Source organism: Anoplolepis gracilipes, chromosome 11 (assembly GCF_047496725.1).
Source record: "Anoplolepis gracilipes chromosome 11, ASM4749672v1, whole genome shotgun sequence".
NCBI lineage: Eukaryota > Metazoa > Arthropoda > Insecta > Hymenoptera > Formicidae > Anoplolepis > Anoplolepis gracilipes.
This window is the reverse complement of record NC_132980.1, coordinates 11897805-11914585: the sequence shown is the minus strand read 5'-3', so window position 1 is coordinate 11914585 and position 16781 is coordinate 11897805. Positions and strand designations below refer to the sequence as shown.

General features: G+C 26.6%; 3 protein-coding genes across 9 annotated transcripts; 1 reads left to right on the top strand and 2 right to left on the bottom strand.

The window, feature by feature from the left end:
* Positions 1-26: 26 nt before the first annotated feature.
* Positions 27-4456, bottom strand: LOC140671081 (armadillo-like helical domain-containing protein 3). 2 transcript variants are annotated; one of them, XM_072902135.1, is made up of 11 exons: positions 4329-4456; positions 3664-3856; positions 2986-3271; positions 2734-2867; positions 2408-2618; positions 1941-2235; positions 1627-1844; positions 1118-1350; positions 867-993; positions 495-769; positions 27-163 (listed from the first exon to the last, which is right to left on the bottom strand). In XM_072902135.1, exons 2-11 carry the CDS (start codon positions 3808-3810, stop codon positions 71-73), a joined length of 2019 nt encoding a protein of 672 aa, XP_072758236.1. In that variant the 5' UTR covers positions 3811-3856; positions 4329-4456; the 3' UTR covers positions 27-70. The 2 variants fall into 2 exon arrangements, with proteins under 2 accessions (XP_072758236.1, XP_072758235.1); XM_072902134.1 differs by having other exon boundaries at positions 4311-4354.
* A 298-nt stretch (positions 4457-4754) lies between these two features.
* Shop (sulfite oxidase) lies at positions 4755-8098 on the bottom strand. 4 transcript variants are annotated; one of them, XM_072902137.1, is made up of 9 exons: positions 7682-8095; positions 6904-7533; positions 6579-6765; positions 6394-6519; positions 5986-6178; positions 5701-5901; positions 5352-5411; positions 4978-5248; positions 4755-4774 (listed from the first exon to the last, which is right to left on the bottom strand). In XM_072902137.1, the coding sequence occupies exons 1-8, from the start codon at positions 7720-7722 to the stop codon at positions 5007-5009; spliced, it is 1680 nt and encodes a 559-aa protein (XP_072758238.1). In that variant the 5' UTR covers positions 7723-8095; the 3' UTR covers positions 4755-4774; positions 4978-5006. The 4 variants fall into 4 exon arrangements, with proteins under 4 accessions (XP_072758238.1, XP_072758239.1, XP_072758237.1 ...); XM_072902138.1 differs by lacking the exon at positions 4755-4774 and adding an exon at positions 4832-4890 and having other exon boundaries at positions 6931-7533; positions 7682-8098; XM_072902136.1 differs by lacking the exon at positions 4755-4774 and adding an exon at positions 4837-4890.
* Positions 8099-8791: 693 nt separating this feature from the next.
* Positions 8792-15395, top strand: Golgin104 (coiled-coil domain-containing protein 186). Of its 3 annotated transcripts, none has more exons than XM_072902755.1 (9): positions 8792-9171; positions 9488-11237; positions 11593-11863; positions 12347-12750; positions 13083-13618; positions 13712-13974; positions 14313-14360; positions 14521-14670; positions 15137-15395. In XM_072902755.1, exons 1-9 carry the CDS (start codon positions 9072-9074, stop codon positions 15197-15199), a joined length of 3585 nt encoding a protein of 1194 aa, XP_072758856.1. In that variant the 5' UTR covers positions 8792-9071; the 3' UTR covers positions 15200-15395. The 3 variants fall into 3 exon arrangements, with proteins under 3 accessions (XP_072758856.1, XP_072758857.1, XP_072758858.1); XM_072902756.1 differs by having other exon boundaries at positions 14337-14360; positions 15137-15393; XM_072902757.1 differs by lacking the exon at positions 14313-14360 and having other exon boundaries at positions 15137-15392.
* The last annotated feature ends 1386 nt before the right edge of the window (positions 15396-16781 follow it).

Below are 16781 nucleotides of genomic sequence, written 5' to 3'. Positions count from 1 at the left end.
ATATATTAAAATAACACACACAGCAATAGCCACAATGTTGAAAATATATTGCAATATACACACTCTTACATTATGAGATATTTGATAGCTCTTCTAGTATAGTTTGTGTATCTAAAGTATTAAGATCTATCGAAGCCCGTGTATCTACTATCACTCCAGTTACCTGAAAATATTTAAAATATTGCTTGAATATAACTATGTGCAAGTGTAAAAATTTTATTGAACCAATTTTGAGAAATAATAGTATTAATATAAATTAAAAAAGTAAGTTCAGGCATTTTTTTCTTTTATTTCTTTCATATAAATCTTATATTCTGTTTTACATTACAAATAAAAATTTATATATACATGTACATATATATATATATACGTATGTATATGACGTAAATTTCTATTTATATACAAAAGATTACATAAGATTTATACAGCAGGAAATACACATAAACTACATAAACTTAACTGTGTAATAATTTTAGACATATATTTATAATTACCATTTCCTCAAAAAATGCAGTATGATTAGGCTTTTCCGAATATCTCTCATATTGATCCAGATTATCTTGTAGTTTTAAAGCAAGACTGTCATAATTCTGTATTATGATAGTTAAAATTTGTTGTTCCGTTGGGGTCGACAAACTCTCTTTCGCTAGCCATGCAGCTATCTTTGGAGGGAAATGATTTACTATATCTCTCACATTCACAAGAGAATTTGTTAATTTAAGCGCATGTTCTTTGTACTCGTACGCTTCACTAGTCGAATATCTGAGCGCTAAAATATAAATATATTTTCACATCTCGTTACAAAATATCATTATTTTTTTTATTTGTAATCCTGCAAAGATTTTTTATTATTATCAGCCACTTACCCATAGCATTTAAATTGGTAAAGATAAGCCTCATACGAATAATTTCATAAAATAATTCATCATAACTATTGGGTGATGACAGGAATGTATCAGCATATGTAATGAAAAAGTTTAAAATGTTTACCACCTGTTTTGAAGAGCAACAAAAATATTATCTTATGTAATCATGTTGATATAGATTATGTCGATATACAAATTTTTTTATTTATATATAAAAATATTTATTTTTTAATTCTCTATCTCTTCTTTACCTGAATAGCTAAAGGAAATATGTTCATTTTCTTAATGAGATGGCTTTCATGTGTTGTTAAAAATTTCAGCAAATTGATTAATGCAGTCCAAAGATCTCGCCACTGATAACCAAGTCTGACACGACATCTTTTTTGATAGCACAGCAGTCTTTGTAAAACGCCAATACACTGATGATATAACTCAAGTGGAAATTTCTTCATCATATGCGATGTTATAAATTCCACAAGTAAATCTATAATTAATAAATTATAATAAAATACACAATATATATCTTTAAAAATATGTATTATCATGGAAAAAACACACATAAGAGGTAGCATTTTAATTAATTTATTATAAATCACCTAATTTATATTCACATAATATATTTTATTAGTTAAAAAGTTGTTAATTTATTACCAAATAACATTACTAAATAACAACCTTTACTAAAATAACAACCTTTTTTTCTTTGATTTCTATTTCTAGAAAACATGCAATTCTTGTAAGATATACTACAAGAAAATACCGAGTAATGTAGCTGCAAGTGGTTGAGCAGGTGCTGCTTTGTCTTGTAATTTTCTATGATGCATGGGCACTCTGTGTAACTGAACTCTGAACGCCAGGTTCGCATCGTGCATCAAACTATTTGCATATTGATCCTCCGCGATACAGCTTAGTATCAAGAAACATAATTTCACATTATTCATTATAGCCTCTGTTCTAATAACTTGCATCACTATTGAACTGTAATATAAACAGATATCTTATAGTTATCAAATGGCAGATTATTAAAAGTATGATTATTTGAGGACATGTGTTGATTAATTTTTTATTTCTCACCAGTATTGCAGAAAAGTTGCTAATAAATTGAACGGTTGAGACGTTACATCAGGTGGCGAAGTACCAGGAGCTACCGCGTTCGGACCTAAAGTATTATTCGGCGATGGCGGTGCACTGGTATCGCTTTGCGTATAGGCCAGAGTGGTTACAAAATTACGATTTAAATGTGTAGCCTCGTACAAAGCTAAAAGTAGAGCATTATTTGCGCGAACTTGTTGCGTTTTTGCTTCCTCTTCTCCAACAAACATGCTACCGACTATACTGGTCAAAGAGGATAACCAAGAGGCTTGTATCTCTGAAAATATGTTAATTATTGCATTGAAAAACGTTTACGTGTCAAATTATATTATATTACTATAGAAAATGTCCTAAAGAAGTTAGCTAGTCTTCTCTCTTTTAAGACATTATATTAAATAAAAAAGATTTCAAATTAGAAGAAAGAGTTTATATTATTACATTTACGATACCTGCTCTTTGTTGAGCGAATTGTCGGCAAAACTCTGTTAATGAACTTGATATAGCTTGTCCATATCCATTGAGGGCTAATTCGTCGTCCAAAATTGACAATTTCACAATATACGGATTTGCGCTCTCATATTTTCTGTAGTTGACTAGAAGTGTTAATAATAAAACCACATCATGTCCATGGCGATTTCTAGTAGCTGTATCTCTCAATAACTGTAGTGACATTAAATAAATATCACATTAAAATTATGCAAATATACTCTATTTATACAAATTTGATATAAATGTAAAAAAAATAATATGTAGCTTATAAATACCTTTAACATACCTGAATTAATGATTCAAAAACACTGTTTAGCATCACATACTCCAATAAAGTATTTTGACTGATATTGTCCATACCAGTAACTATTACCAACAATAACTTCAGGCACAAAGCTTTCAAACTATCAGGATATTCACCTAAAAAATAAAATTGTTCTCATTATTTTGCTGTCTAATCTTTTTTTCCAATTAAGATGCAAAATAAATAAATGTTTAGAATTATTAAATTATTATTTGTATATATCTCTCCTCATACCTGTCAAAAAATTATTGCAATGTTGCATTAATGTTGTCATCCTCTGTTCTGCAGAATCAAAGCCTACTAGAATGTCTATTAAATTAAATCCATAATCTCCTTGGTTAGCTTTTTTGTACATGGATTGAATAACTGCTGCTAACGTTTGCAGCGCATATACTATTCTAAATGGATGTTCATCAACTAATGTATCAACACAATGGCATACTAATGCATTCAAATTTTCTTTGCTAGCATTTAATTGTTCCGATGTCATATGCAAAATTTCATTTTCGATATGAGGTACCTACAATATGTTATATATTCATATTTATATATATATATATATATATATATATATATATATATATATATATATATAATGTTTTTTTCCAATAAAAAATAATACCAATAATAATTTAGTACCTACATTTAAATCATTTATATATCAAAAATATATAAATCCGAATTCATAATCTCTATTTTTATATACTACATAAAAATATCCCATATTTTTTGAAAGTCACATTAGTTGTAACAATCAAAGTATTCATGCATAAACAATAACAACTAAACTTTAAAAATAGAAACTATAAAATTCACAAGTAGTAACGGAGTACAGAACAAATGTAAATAGGTTATTTGTTGGACTTTTTAATTACTGCTTAAAAACATGTATACATACCAAAATATACATACCATAGGTTTAATAAGAAACAGCTCATTCCAAAAATTTGGATGAGCTAAGGTTAAATCTTCACCCTTGAAGAAACTCTCGTAGATTGGTACTAGCTTGCATTTGTGTTGACGTTTGGCACCAGAGCCACTTCTTTTTCTCATAGCCATTGATATAACAAATTATTTGTTATGTACTATTCATACTTAACAAAATCTAGGAAAATATATAGTATTTAAGAATAACTTTTTCATGTAATATACATAAAATATAATGTCTAAACGCATTCCTTAGATTTTTTTATATTACTTTTCAAAAAAGGTTAGAGAAAACATCACATCTAATATCATATCTAATATATTTCTTTCATTTCTTTTGTTGCAGTGAACAAAAATATTTTTTTATATATTTATTTGTTAAGATGTAAAAAATTGTAATACACAGCAAATTCAAATTATTCATATATATTTTTATAAAATTTATAATTCATACAAATGTAAAGTTATAGAATAGTGAAAGAGATATAGATTATTTGATATATAATGATTCTTATCAATTTCTTAAAAAATTTAATAATTATAATAAGAATAATTCAAATATTATATATTAAATAATTAGAATTTAACTAAGAAAATCGTTTATATTCAAAATTATTCAGTTAAAAAGATACCTCAAGGTTAGAACTTACTTGTCAGCCAAACTGCAACCTGCTGCTTGAAATTGAAACTTGTGTCAAATCTTTTTTAGTGAAGATTCAAACCAATTTAGCAGAGATTCAAACCCCATTTATTGAAGACTCAAACCCTATTTAGTAGAGACTCAAACCTTATTTAGTAAAAATTTGAATATATGTAAAATATATATATATATATAATATTAGAGTAATAAATTTTATCTAAAATATTTTTACTTTATTGTTATTCAAAGAAAAGATAATAATCTATTAAAATCTAATTTGACAATAAGATAATTATTCAGATTATAATAAAATTCAAATATTCATTTAAGGATTTTTTCTAAAATATATTCAAATATATATAATAAAAATAATAAATGTATACAAACATATTTTTTTATTTCATAACAAAATCCCCTATTTGGCATTTTTACCCAATTATATAATATGAGAGTATTCTTTAAAAAAAAAAATTAAAATACTATCTGTGTCAAAAGATAAAAAAAATTTAATTTTTTTAAAATTTTTCTCACAGTAATATCAACTCAGTGACATTTTCCTAATTGTAAAAAACCTAAAATGATTTATTTAATCGATATAATACAATAGTTATAACTCTTGATTAATTCATAAGATACAAACTTAGAGCAAAATTACTTACGCTTGATAGAAAAATACTAATTGTGATATTTATTGTTTTAATTTAATTTTAACTCTGTGATATGCATTGCAAAGCAATCCTCGAATGTTATAAATATTAGCAAAGCTTTCAGGTTGAACATTATATGCTGAGTCAACTGCTTTCGCCCAGATTTCAATTTCATTAATATTCTTATTGACAGGAAGTTCCACTCTCCATAATGACCAACTCCAGTATCGATCTTGCTTTGCCTGAAGATCTTCTGTCAAATCTGCTGTATGCCAAGTCTTTCCTGTATTAAACAATATAAAAAACAATATAAAAATTTAATACTAGAAAATCATAAAAATGAAAATAATGAGGATTATTTAAACTTTTATTTCTTTTCTTCTTACCTTTATCATTAGTTACGTCGACACGAATTATTTTGTGACCACCACCAGACCATGCATAACCTGATGAAATTTATTATATTTTATTATGAATATATTTTTCACGAACATTTATGTATAATAACTATAAGTTTAAAATTCTTATTACTACAGCAAAACTAATTGTAAGTATAAATGGCATATCATCACATACAAATATATTTCAAATATATTACATGTAATTTTTCTTATATTTGAAAGATTCAAATTGAATTTTTAAAATTCAGAGATAATTCTGATACTCATCACATCTTAATCATTATTTTTGTAACAGTCCAGATAATGTGACAATTGTCCAAGTTTTATTTTTTACCTTTTACTTGTACTTTTCCATTTTTTACTTCAACTACGTCCGAATTTTGTGGATCGCATATAGCCGATATTACGGGCATTTCTTGTATCGCAGGCGATTTACTGAAATCTACAGTGTCCCAATCTGTACTCGGGGAGAATCCTTTATAATCGCCCTGTTGCCACTGCGATTGACTTTCTTGCTTTGAAATGCATATTTTACCTATCGAACAAATTATTTTAAACATAAGCATATTCGAATTCAATAATCATATATAATCAATATTAGTCTTGAAATTTTCCATACTAAGCCACTTCACATTTCTTGCACCAACGACACCAGGAACAATTAATCTAATTGGGAATCCATGATCTCTGCTTAATAGTTTACCATTCATTTCATAAGCTAAAATAACGTCTCCTCTTGGATCCATAGCTTTGGTGATAGGAATACTTGCACCATATGGTGTACCAGATGGATCTAAATCATATCCTTCAAACTAATGAGAAAAATATTAATGTTTTTTCAGAAAGCGTTTTTTAATGAAAATTACAGATTATTTATAAATATGTATATATGCCAACAATTAATTTAGATTTTGTCAATTAGATGCAAACCTTAACAAAGGAATCAGAAGAATGGCATTAATATTTACAGAACTTAATAACAATGTTTATATAATAATTGAGCTACATTTTATTAGAAAAAAAATACCTGAACATGATTAAATGCATCTTCATTGATTCCTAAATCTTTTAATACATCATATAATCGTACACCAGTCCATGTGGCATTTCCAACTGCGCCTACATTCCAGCTAATCCCTTTCAACTTCTTTACCTATAAATAAAGTGCTGTAAATACTGAACAGAAATTTTTAATTTTTGTATAACATATACCTCTGACATTTCTGAACGCCTATTTCCACCGCACATGATAGCTGCTGTTATTGTGTGTTTGTCATACTTTTTTATTGTCTCAAAATCAAGTGTCTTTTTTATTTCGCCCTCTATTGCTAATTCTAGTTGATAATCTTTTAAATCTATTTGAGGTACTGGTAAGTGATTTCTAATATAAAAGAAATCACTATGCAAAGAAAATAATATGTAATGTTAATGTTATATAGTTAAAAATATATGCAAAACATATACATAGTAGAGAAAATCAATTTAAATATATATGTGTATATATATATATATATATACACATATATATAAAACTTACACTGGTGTAAGAAAACTCTCAACTAACATTGAAGATGGTGGTTCTGCACAGAAGGGTTTATGACCGTTGACTATTAAAGTTTTATGCCTAGTAGGTTCATTTGCATATGGATCATACAAATCATTCTTATTGGATTTAGCATCCTCTTCTGATATATTTCCTATTCTCATAGATTCTAACAATGAATATATTTCAGGTGTATTGTGATTGGCAAAAATTGACCAGAAAGGATCGATTGAACCACCTGCTGCCATCAAAATTTTTGAAGAACCACCTGGGTGTTTGTCTATAAAGTCTGTTATATCATATACTCCTTGTCCAAAAGTAACCCAAATACGATTCTCTTTTTTATCATGTTTTCCTACTTCTTCCAAGGTATAGATCTTCATATCCTTTCGTAATTGACCACATTGTATATCTTGTGTAGCATTAAAAGTATAAACGTTTTTTTTATATTTAAAAGTATAATAGGATATACCTAAAACTGATGCAGCAACAGCAATATATGTTGCATACGACGTAACAGAGTTTTGTAAATTTTTAGAAAATTTATATTTCTTCTCCGTAGAATATTGTCGGTACATATTAGAATAATTTCTTACAACCATTTGTAACAATGGTATTTGTGATCTGAAATAAATAACCAAAAAATAATTCACAAAATCTCCACATATATCTATATGTATAATTTAATGTATTTAAAAATATTATTCAGTTAGTAGATATATTATAATAGTTTTAAAATTGATTGTTAAAAACAATATATGTGTGTGAATACCTTTGCTTCATTCCATAAAATATTTTCGAGTGTAAATTCATAATATTAGTTTGAAAATGGTGTTTTTATTTAATATTTCAAGTTCGTTGACAACGCAATGTATTAATACGAGATAACCGAAGATTAATGTGTGTCACTCTAAGATGCATAAATATGGGATATGAACTATGAACTGCATATAAACACACAAATGAGTAATAAAAAATGAGCGATAAAGTTTTCCAGTGTTGAGATAAAAGGCGAATATATGACGAATATATTTTATTACAAAAGTTCTCCCAATCTTCTTTAAGATCGTTTTTAACTTGGGACATAAATAAATACATCGTATGTATTTGCATATTTAAAAAAATGTCCTCAACTTGAAAAAAGTTATTTAGCATCATTTTTAAATCCAAGATGTAATCAGTTGGTTAGGAGGTTAGGAAAGGCAGTTCATGCTCCATACTTTCAAAGGTCTGATGCACATCGAAGCTAAGTTCGATATCACAATACCACTTTTTAACTCGCATCAGAAAACGTATTGGAGATTAAAATTTGACCAATCAAAAAGCAACGAAATTTTAGTTCCTTTCGTTCTGATTGGTCAAATTCTTTTCAATGCGTAGTCTGAAACTGGATCTGCATTGGTCGTATCGTAGCAGGGTCACGTGACCTGTCTAGAAAGAGAGAGCAACATTAGAGTATAGTTCTCTTTTTCCAACATATACAATTTATGTAAAGTTAAGTTCTATGTATATTCATCGTGCGAACACAAATATAAATAATCTCACAATAATAAATATGATATTTTTCTTAAAATTATAAATATATATATATATATATATATATATATATATATATATATATACGTGTTATCTTTGTCTAAACGGCAATGGCGGCCTGGTGCGCATTCCAGTTAGGATATAGTTCAATGGAAAGAACCAATCAGATTTGATTATTCTCTTCACGTTCAACTGTGATTGGTTAATTTCTTACAGTTTACGACTTACGATACTACGATACGACCAATGTAGATCTAGCTTGATATGGGCTTTATCGCAAATGATTCGTTAATCGCCGAATAAGCTCGTCTATGTATTTTATATGTCTATGGACATATCAATATACTCAATGTTTAACTATAGTGTATTTATACTGTGATATATCCTGGAAATGCTGATTGTGTAGTTTTCAATTGACAGCTGCGCATACATTTAATTTATAATCAATTCTTTATTTATAGGCCAGTTTTTCAGTTTTATAAAAAAAACATTAAATGTCGCGGACTGTTTTTTTATGATATCAGAAATGAATAAATGTCTTCGATACTGTTGATTTACACTTGCAAATTGTGTGAAATAATGAGATAAAATCAGCTTTATGCACTGATTAGATATTTCAATTGGCAATGAGCGAACAATCAGAGTTTCTTGATGATGAAACGAATTTTCCCGAAAAATGTGACGGCGCTAATTTTATTCCAAAGCAAGATGTTCGATTAATCGAAGGTATAAATTCAATCTACAAACAAAGTGTATTTATTTCAGTATGTCAGATTGTTGTATATATAATGTGTATATATATATATATATATATATATATATATATATATATACAGTTTTATATATATATATATGTATATAAAATTAATGCTGCTTTCCTGTTCTTTTCAATACTTTTAATTCGAAAGGAAAATGAACTCTGTACATGTCAAATAATTTCTTTAGAAATGCTGCAGTAATACATTTATGTATAATTTATTAACATCAAAACTTGAGTTTAAAAGACATACTGATTCTAATAATTATTTTTATATGTAACCAGGCTCGACAATGCAGAATGGTGTTTTGCAAATTCAAAATAAACGTTACAAAAGTAATATGTTCAGAAGTAAAAGCGATTCAACATTATCGAGAAAAAGTGATGGAAGATTAAAATCAGATTGTCAAATGATAGGCAACATTAATTTATTGACTAGGTGTGATGTTGATAAATCGAGTATCAACATTTCTAATACAAAACTTCCAACATATCACTTATCTAATAGTGAGAGCTGCCTTTCATACGACAATGAATGTCTTTGGGAATCATTTTCCAATAATACAAGTGTCTCTTTGTCCATAATACCAGTATCATATTTAGATTCATTTCTAGTTAAAAATAAAGTTCATAAATCTGAAAATGTGTTATGTACATATGAAAATATAATAGGAATATGCACGGATAAAGAAGAAACGTTATTTAATCGATTGAGTAAAACAAAAAGTCTTTCATCTGCTTTGCAATGTTCTGTGAATGAAGAAGTTATTAATGTATGTGAAAATAATTTAATAAAAGATAAACATGATAAAAATCATTTTAAAGAACAAACTGCTGCTGTAGAAACTAATATATTTCAAATGGAACAATCTTGTACAGAAATATTAGACTTGCAATCACAGATAAATAATAATGTGACTTTAAATGAGAAAAATCAAGATGAGAAAGAAGATCTATGTAAGGAAAATGAGACAAATTCAACTTTAACATTAAACGCCCATATGCAAAATAGTTTGACGACTCGACCGACATTAGCTGATGACAGTAAACTTGTTAAAATGTCTCTCCTGACAAATCCGATAACTATAATGCAATCAAATGTTCAACTTTTAAATAAAAGTCGTAATTTTTTCAACTTTATCACAGAGAAATCGACAAACATTATGGAAAAAGCTCTATTACCGCAACATTTGGCAATGAAATACAATCATATATCAAAATCCATTGACACTAATGGTATAATGGGATTTTATGCTAATAATGAATCTTCTTTAAAAGACATAATCGGAAAGACTAGATTGGACACAGATTTAACAATGAATCCCAGTAATAATCATATGACAAATTGTACAGTAAAACCAAATTATGACAAGAACAAAGATAAGTTAGATAGTACAACAGATAGTGAAGTTGAAGTAAATCCATCTACATGTATAAAAGAGAATAAACTATGTGATAATTTGAAGAATGCAGAACTACATAATAATTTTAAGAATGAAATATCAGAGGAGAAAGAATATATTTTCCAAAAGAATGATGTAGATAGATTAGATTGTGATATTACCAATGAACAACCACAAGACGATGTGTCAGAAATAAATAAAAATAAAAGTAATTTTCTGCACAAAGAAAAGTTACATAATGATATGCATGAAGAAGATTCATCTAGTCTTAGTACTTTGGTAGAGTCAAATATTTTAAGTTTAGGCTCGTCAGAACATCCATTATATCTTACATTATTGGAGGATTATACTAGTTTAAAGCTGAAGAACGCAAAATTGCTAGAAAGAATTGAGCATTTAGAGAAATCGAATCGCTTGAACAAATCATTCTGTGAAACCCAAACAAATACAGATACGTTTATCTTACAAACGGAGAACTTGGAAAAAACTATAAATAAATTAACAGCTGATTTGAATGCATCGCTGGATATGCAAGAAGCTTTAAAGAAAGAGTGTATGGCGGTTAATAAAGAGAAGGAAGACATGGTTATGAAATACGTAATTAGCGAGAAACATTTGATTGATTCACAAAGGTATGTATAAGAAAAAAAACTGCATAATTTTATATATTATTTATATTATTTTTTTAGACACAATTGAAAAAAGTGTAATCTTATGAAATCTCAAATATGAAGGTAAATCAGTTAGAAGCAGCAAATATATTTTAAATCAATTAAAAATAAAAAATATTTTTCAAGCATTTTTTATATTTTTTAATATTTTTTAATATTACTTTATCGATTGTATATATAAAGATTTTTAGGGAAGAAATCGGAGTTGTCGTAAATATCCCAGTCGACTAGTTAACTAGTTTTCATAATAAACCATCTATATACAATAAATACATACAATTGTTTTATAAAATTTAATTCGTAATATATGTAATAGAGCGAGAGATAGCACGGAACGCAAAGTTAAAGAACTTCTAAAAGACCAAGAATTATTGCAAAACAAGTTACGCCAAACGCAGGGTGAACGTACAAGAATATGTAACATTATGGATGGAAAATGTCGTGAGATTGCTGATCTTCAAAAGGAAATAGAAAGATTAAAAGAAGATGCTAAAATGAAAGAAATCAAACAGAAGTGGACACAAAACAAACTTAAAACTGAAATAGACTTACAGAAGGAGACTCAACAGAAATTAGATAAAGCTTTGGTAAATATACTATACAGTCCAGTTTTTTTTTTACAGCACAGTTTAAGTTGTAAGAAAAAGCAACTTTTAAATTATGTTTCGAATTATGCCAGCGTAATAATTAGATCTGATAAATACTAAATACTAAACTATTATGTATATTATTTATTATTCTTATATTATATTAAATTAAATTAATAATTGTGCCTTGAGAAGAAAAAAATCTGTATATAAAAATACTTTCAATTTGAAAAATTTATTAAATCAATAACTTTTGATAATTGACTTTACATAATGATAAATCTAAAAGAGATTTTGCAAACAAAACTTTACATACTTTGAATTATTTTCTAAATTTGATTGCAAACATATCATTTCAGACATTTATCAATAATATATAATATATTCTGTTTACTACATATATGTATGTATATATATATATATATATACACACACATAATACCATTATATAATATATTCTAATATATTATTTATGTGTTGCAGATGAAAATAAATGATATGAAAGAAGAATGCGAACAGATACGTCGTGAAACGCAAGAATCATTTCGAAAGTTTCAGCAATCTGAAGAGAATAAAGCTGTGACATTGGATCAGCAGTTAAAAGAGCATCAGGCACGTCTGATTTTAGAAAGACATGTTACGGAAGATAAAGAAACCCTAAGGCTACAATTACAAAAGGAATTGGAAACATTAAAATCTAGACAACAAAATTTAATCGAAGAAAATAATAGACTCAGCCTAAAGGTTCAAGAATCTGAAAAAGCTCGATTAAATAATGAAAATAATTTAAGTGATTTGAAGATTGTTGCAAATCAGCGTCAAGAACAAATCACTGAATTATTAAACAAAGTTTCCCAGTTAGAAGCATCAAAACTCCAATTGCAACAGTAAGTATATTATGAGAATATAATATTACACAATATGTACGTGTGTCATTATTATAAGTATACAGTAATACAAAAAAACCACATGAACGTAAAAAATATAACTTTGCATGCAATATATGTAAAAAATATGATAAAAATTATAATGTTCAGAATATAAACCATCTCAATTTTTTTGTTTAATCATTTTCCATTTCCAAAATTTTCTCTTTGATGAATTAACTTAAATCTTATATTATTATAATTTTAAAATATTTGCGACACAAAAAATAAAATCCCAATTTTATTGTACTATACTTTAATTAACAAATTTTTTATTTAATATTTGTGCACAGTAAAGAAGAATGTATAGTATCGGCCGAAGCTCAAATACTACAATTACGATCGGCTAACGAGGAATTGCGATTTGATATGCAAGCATGTCGTCAAAAAGAAGCGGATATGTTAGATTTTACGCAAAAACTGACAGACAAAAATGTACGTCTTCAATCCGAGTTTATTGCTATTCAAACAAAAGCGAGCGATCTTGAATCCGAACACGGTCCGCTACACGACTGTATTAATGAATTGACTAATAAAATCAAAGTTTTGGAGGAAGATTTGGTACAAGAACGAAAGAAACGAAAAGAAGAGTGTGAGATTTTAGCTAAACATGTCGCTGAACAAACTCAACGAGCACAAAACTTTGCTCAAAAATGGGAGGATAGTCAAGGTGAAAATGCAGTATTGAAAAGGAAACATCAAATTTCCATAAAGGAGATGACGCGAGAATTGCAACAATGTCGTAGAAAATTGGAGATGTTTGAAGCCGCATCTCCTAGTAATTCATTGGATATTACATCCAGAACAGGATCTAATACTTCTTTAACAGGTTTAAAAGATTCACAATATTTCTCATTGATTAGTTGATTAATGGGTAAATTTAAGCTGTATTGAATGACATCACAAGTTTGTCTCTTTTTAGGCGATGCATTAAACGGTGCCTTATCGGATAACAACGCTAATAATGATCACATTTATTCTGTAGAACCTAATAAACAAGTATTAATGGATCGTATTATAAAACTGCAAGAGACAAATGTAAAAAGAGCTGTAAAAATAGATTTTTTTGAAGAACATACACAAACATTAATGGAAGAGCTACAGAAAAAAACAAAAATAATACAAAACTATATCTTATGTCAAGACTTTGGAGCTTTAGCATGTAATGAAAGAGATAAATACAAGGTAAAAAAAAAAAAAAAAAAAACACTTAATTAATTTTATTTTATCTCACAATAAATATATTTTATAGACATTTTATCAATATATAGCAAAAATAGTTTTAAAATATCTATTCTCTATTCAAACGGTTTATTAATAAATCTGTATAAATATATAGTTTAAAAAGTTCAATTTTTATTTTTCTTAAATGAAATTGTTCTAAAAATATTTAAAAAAAGATAAATATAACTAATTTTCTCAATAAAATGAAAATTTCTCTTGAATAAAGATCCAACAACTTTATTAGACTTTTTGTTCTATATTTTGTTGTTTACATATTGTTTTTATGTTGATAATAATAGAGTCTTTGTGTTTTTACATCCAAGCATATCAGAAGCGGAAGAGATTCAGTAAGTGTAAGAAAATGAATTCTTTAATAAATATAATTAAAAAATTTGTGGGGTTGTAAACAATTATATAATATAGTTTATACTATATATTAACTATCTATTATACATTTATATTTATATATTTTTTTCTAATGAATATATATATTCTAATTATGTGCAGGCTGAATTGGCACGACATGGGGGTATTATGGCATCCGTTTACAATCATCGAGTTTCAGATGAGAATATGACTTTAGAACTTTCTTTAGAAATAAACCAAAAATTACAAACAGTTCTCGAAGATGCATTATTAAAAAACATTACTTTAAAAGTAAGTATAACAAATGAAAATTATATAAACAAGAAATAAACGAAAAATATGATATTATATTTGGTAATGTTAAATAACTCTGATCACTTTTTGAAACATTTTATTTTGTATTTTGATAAATGTGAAGAATATGAGAAATACAAAGTTTAAATATTCGTTACGATTTGATTATTATTGTGAAAAAACTTGTTTTTTGTGTTTTTACACATATATATCAACAAGTTCAAAGTTGTTCAAATCTCTTTTATATACTTTGAGTCTTACATATAATTTTTCTTTTGTATGTATTAAGATACATTTAAAATTAAAAAAAAATTTTAATTATTTTCTTCTGCTCCAAAAAGTGATCGTTCTGTCATAGAATAGCATATTCATTATTTTAGAAAATATATAACATTGCAATAACATTCCAGTAACATGTGTATAACAAATTTATCCGTTTGTTATTTTTTATTACACTTTACAGGACAATATCGATACATTAGGTAAGGAGATAGCAAAATTAACAATGCAACATCAACAAAAATAATATAATAACAAAAATAATGACAATTAATAATTAATAGTTGTTATATGTATATATAAATACTTACACAAGTATATATACACACACAAGTATTATATTGGTGGATAAAGGAAGAGAGAAGTAACGATATTTAATGTTGTTTTAAGTTAATCAGTATTGTTGTTATGTTAATAAGATTTTTTTATGTATCATAATATAATATTCAATAACGTATGTAAATATTTATTTAAAGATGTATATTTCTCACTTAGATTTAATGTATTCAGAAAGAAAATATATTATATAATATATTTACAAAATAGGAATAAAAATCATACCATTAGATTGAATCAATTTATTCTCATATATTCTATGTAGGATGTGATATAATATATTTAGCTGAAAAAAATTATTTCTTATATGAAAATATGGAGGTACATGTTATTACACAAAACATACTTTCAAAGTAGTTCTTAACTAAGATCAAAGAAGCTAATATTTTTTTATTTAAATTTGAGAAATTTTTACCTTAAAAATTCAAGTTATTAAAATTTATTATCATAAAAAAAAACATTTTATTTGAAAAAATAAAAATAATCAACTAATCACAAACTTAATATAAGTTGTCATATTATCAGACGTTACAGTAGTATATATAATAATATACTATAATGTAATATTTTCTTATATTCAGCCTTTAGATATTTTTTTTTTTGCTATCAATCGCATATTCGGAAATGTACTTGTAATACTATAAAAGTATCGATTAGTAAAAGGAATAATAATAAATTATTAATCAGGAAGAATGGTATCTATATCTATCAAGATGTTACAAAATAATATATTTAATATCTGGTAAATAAAGGTTTATTTTGCAAGTTCAACTAGATTGTTTTAATTTTTTAGAATACTTATATCTAGAGGCACTAATCAAGCTTAAAATCTAGCTGAGACTACAAATTCGCTCGACAGTTTAATACTTGATTCACATGCTCATGGGATCTCGATCTTAATACATACTTGAGCGTAAACGGATGAGAGATTGTAATCGAAGTAAAATTGATTAAAACTATGATTAATATCGCTAAATTTACTTTGAGTTTTTTTTATACAATTTGGATTTTTTTTATTAATGAGCTATATATTATTACTATGATGTGTTTTATATCGTATCGTATTGCATTACATCGCGTTATCATACCGTACAATGCGATAATAAAATGCAATAATGCAGTATGTTATCTATATGTAAAATACTCGCAAACTTACATTATATGATGGAAGAAGAGATCAAGGAAACTAATATAATTTTTCCCTATAAGATTATTATTATTATTAAATAAAAGATTATCACTAATAAAACTGGGCTCATCGTTTTTTATATTGCGCATTTTAACGATAAAATATCATCTATATTTTTTGGTAAAGCAGTATTTTGATACAATCTACAATCATCTAGAATTAGCTAAAATTTTACTTTTAAAATAATCGCGATAAGTCATTAAAGAGAGAATATTTCTACAAATATTTTAATACTGATAACACTAGTACCTCAATAAATATAATAAGAACATTGGGTTTAATACATTTGCTTATGTTTAAAGTC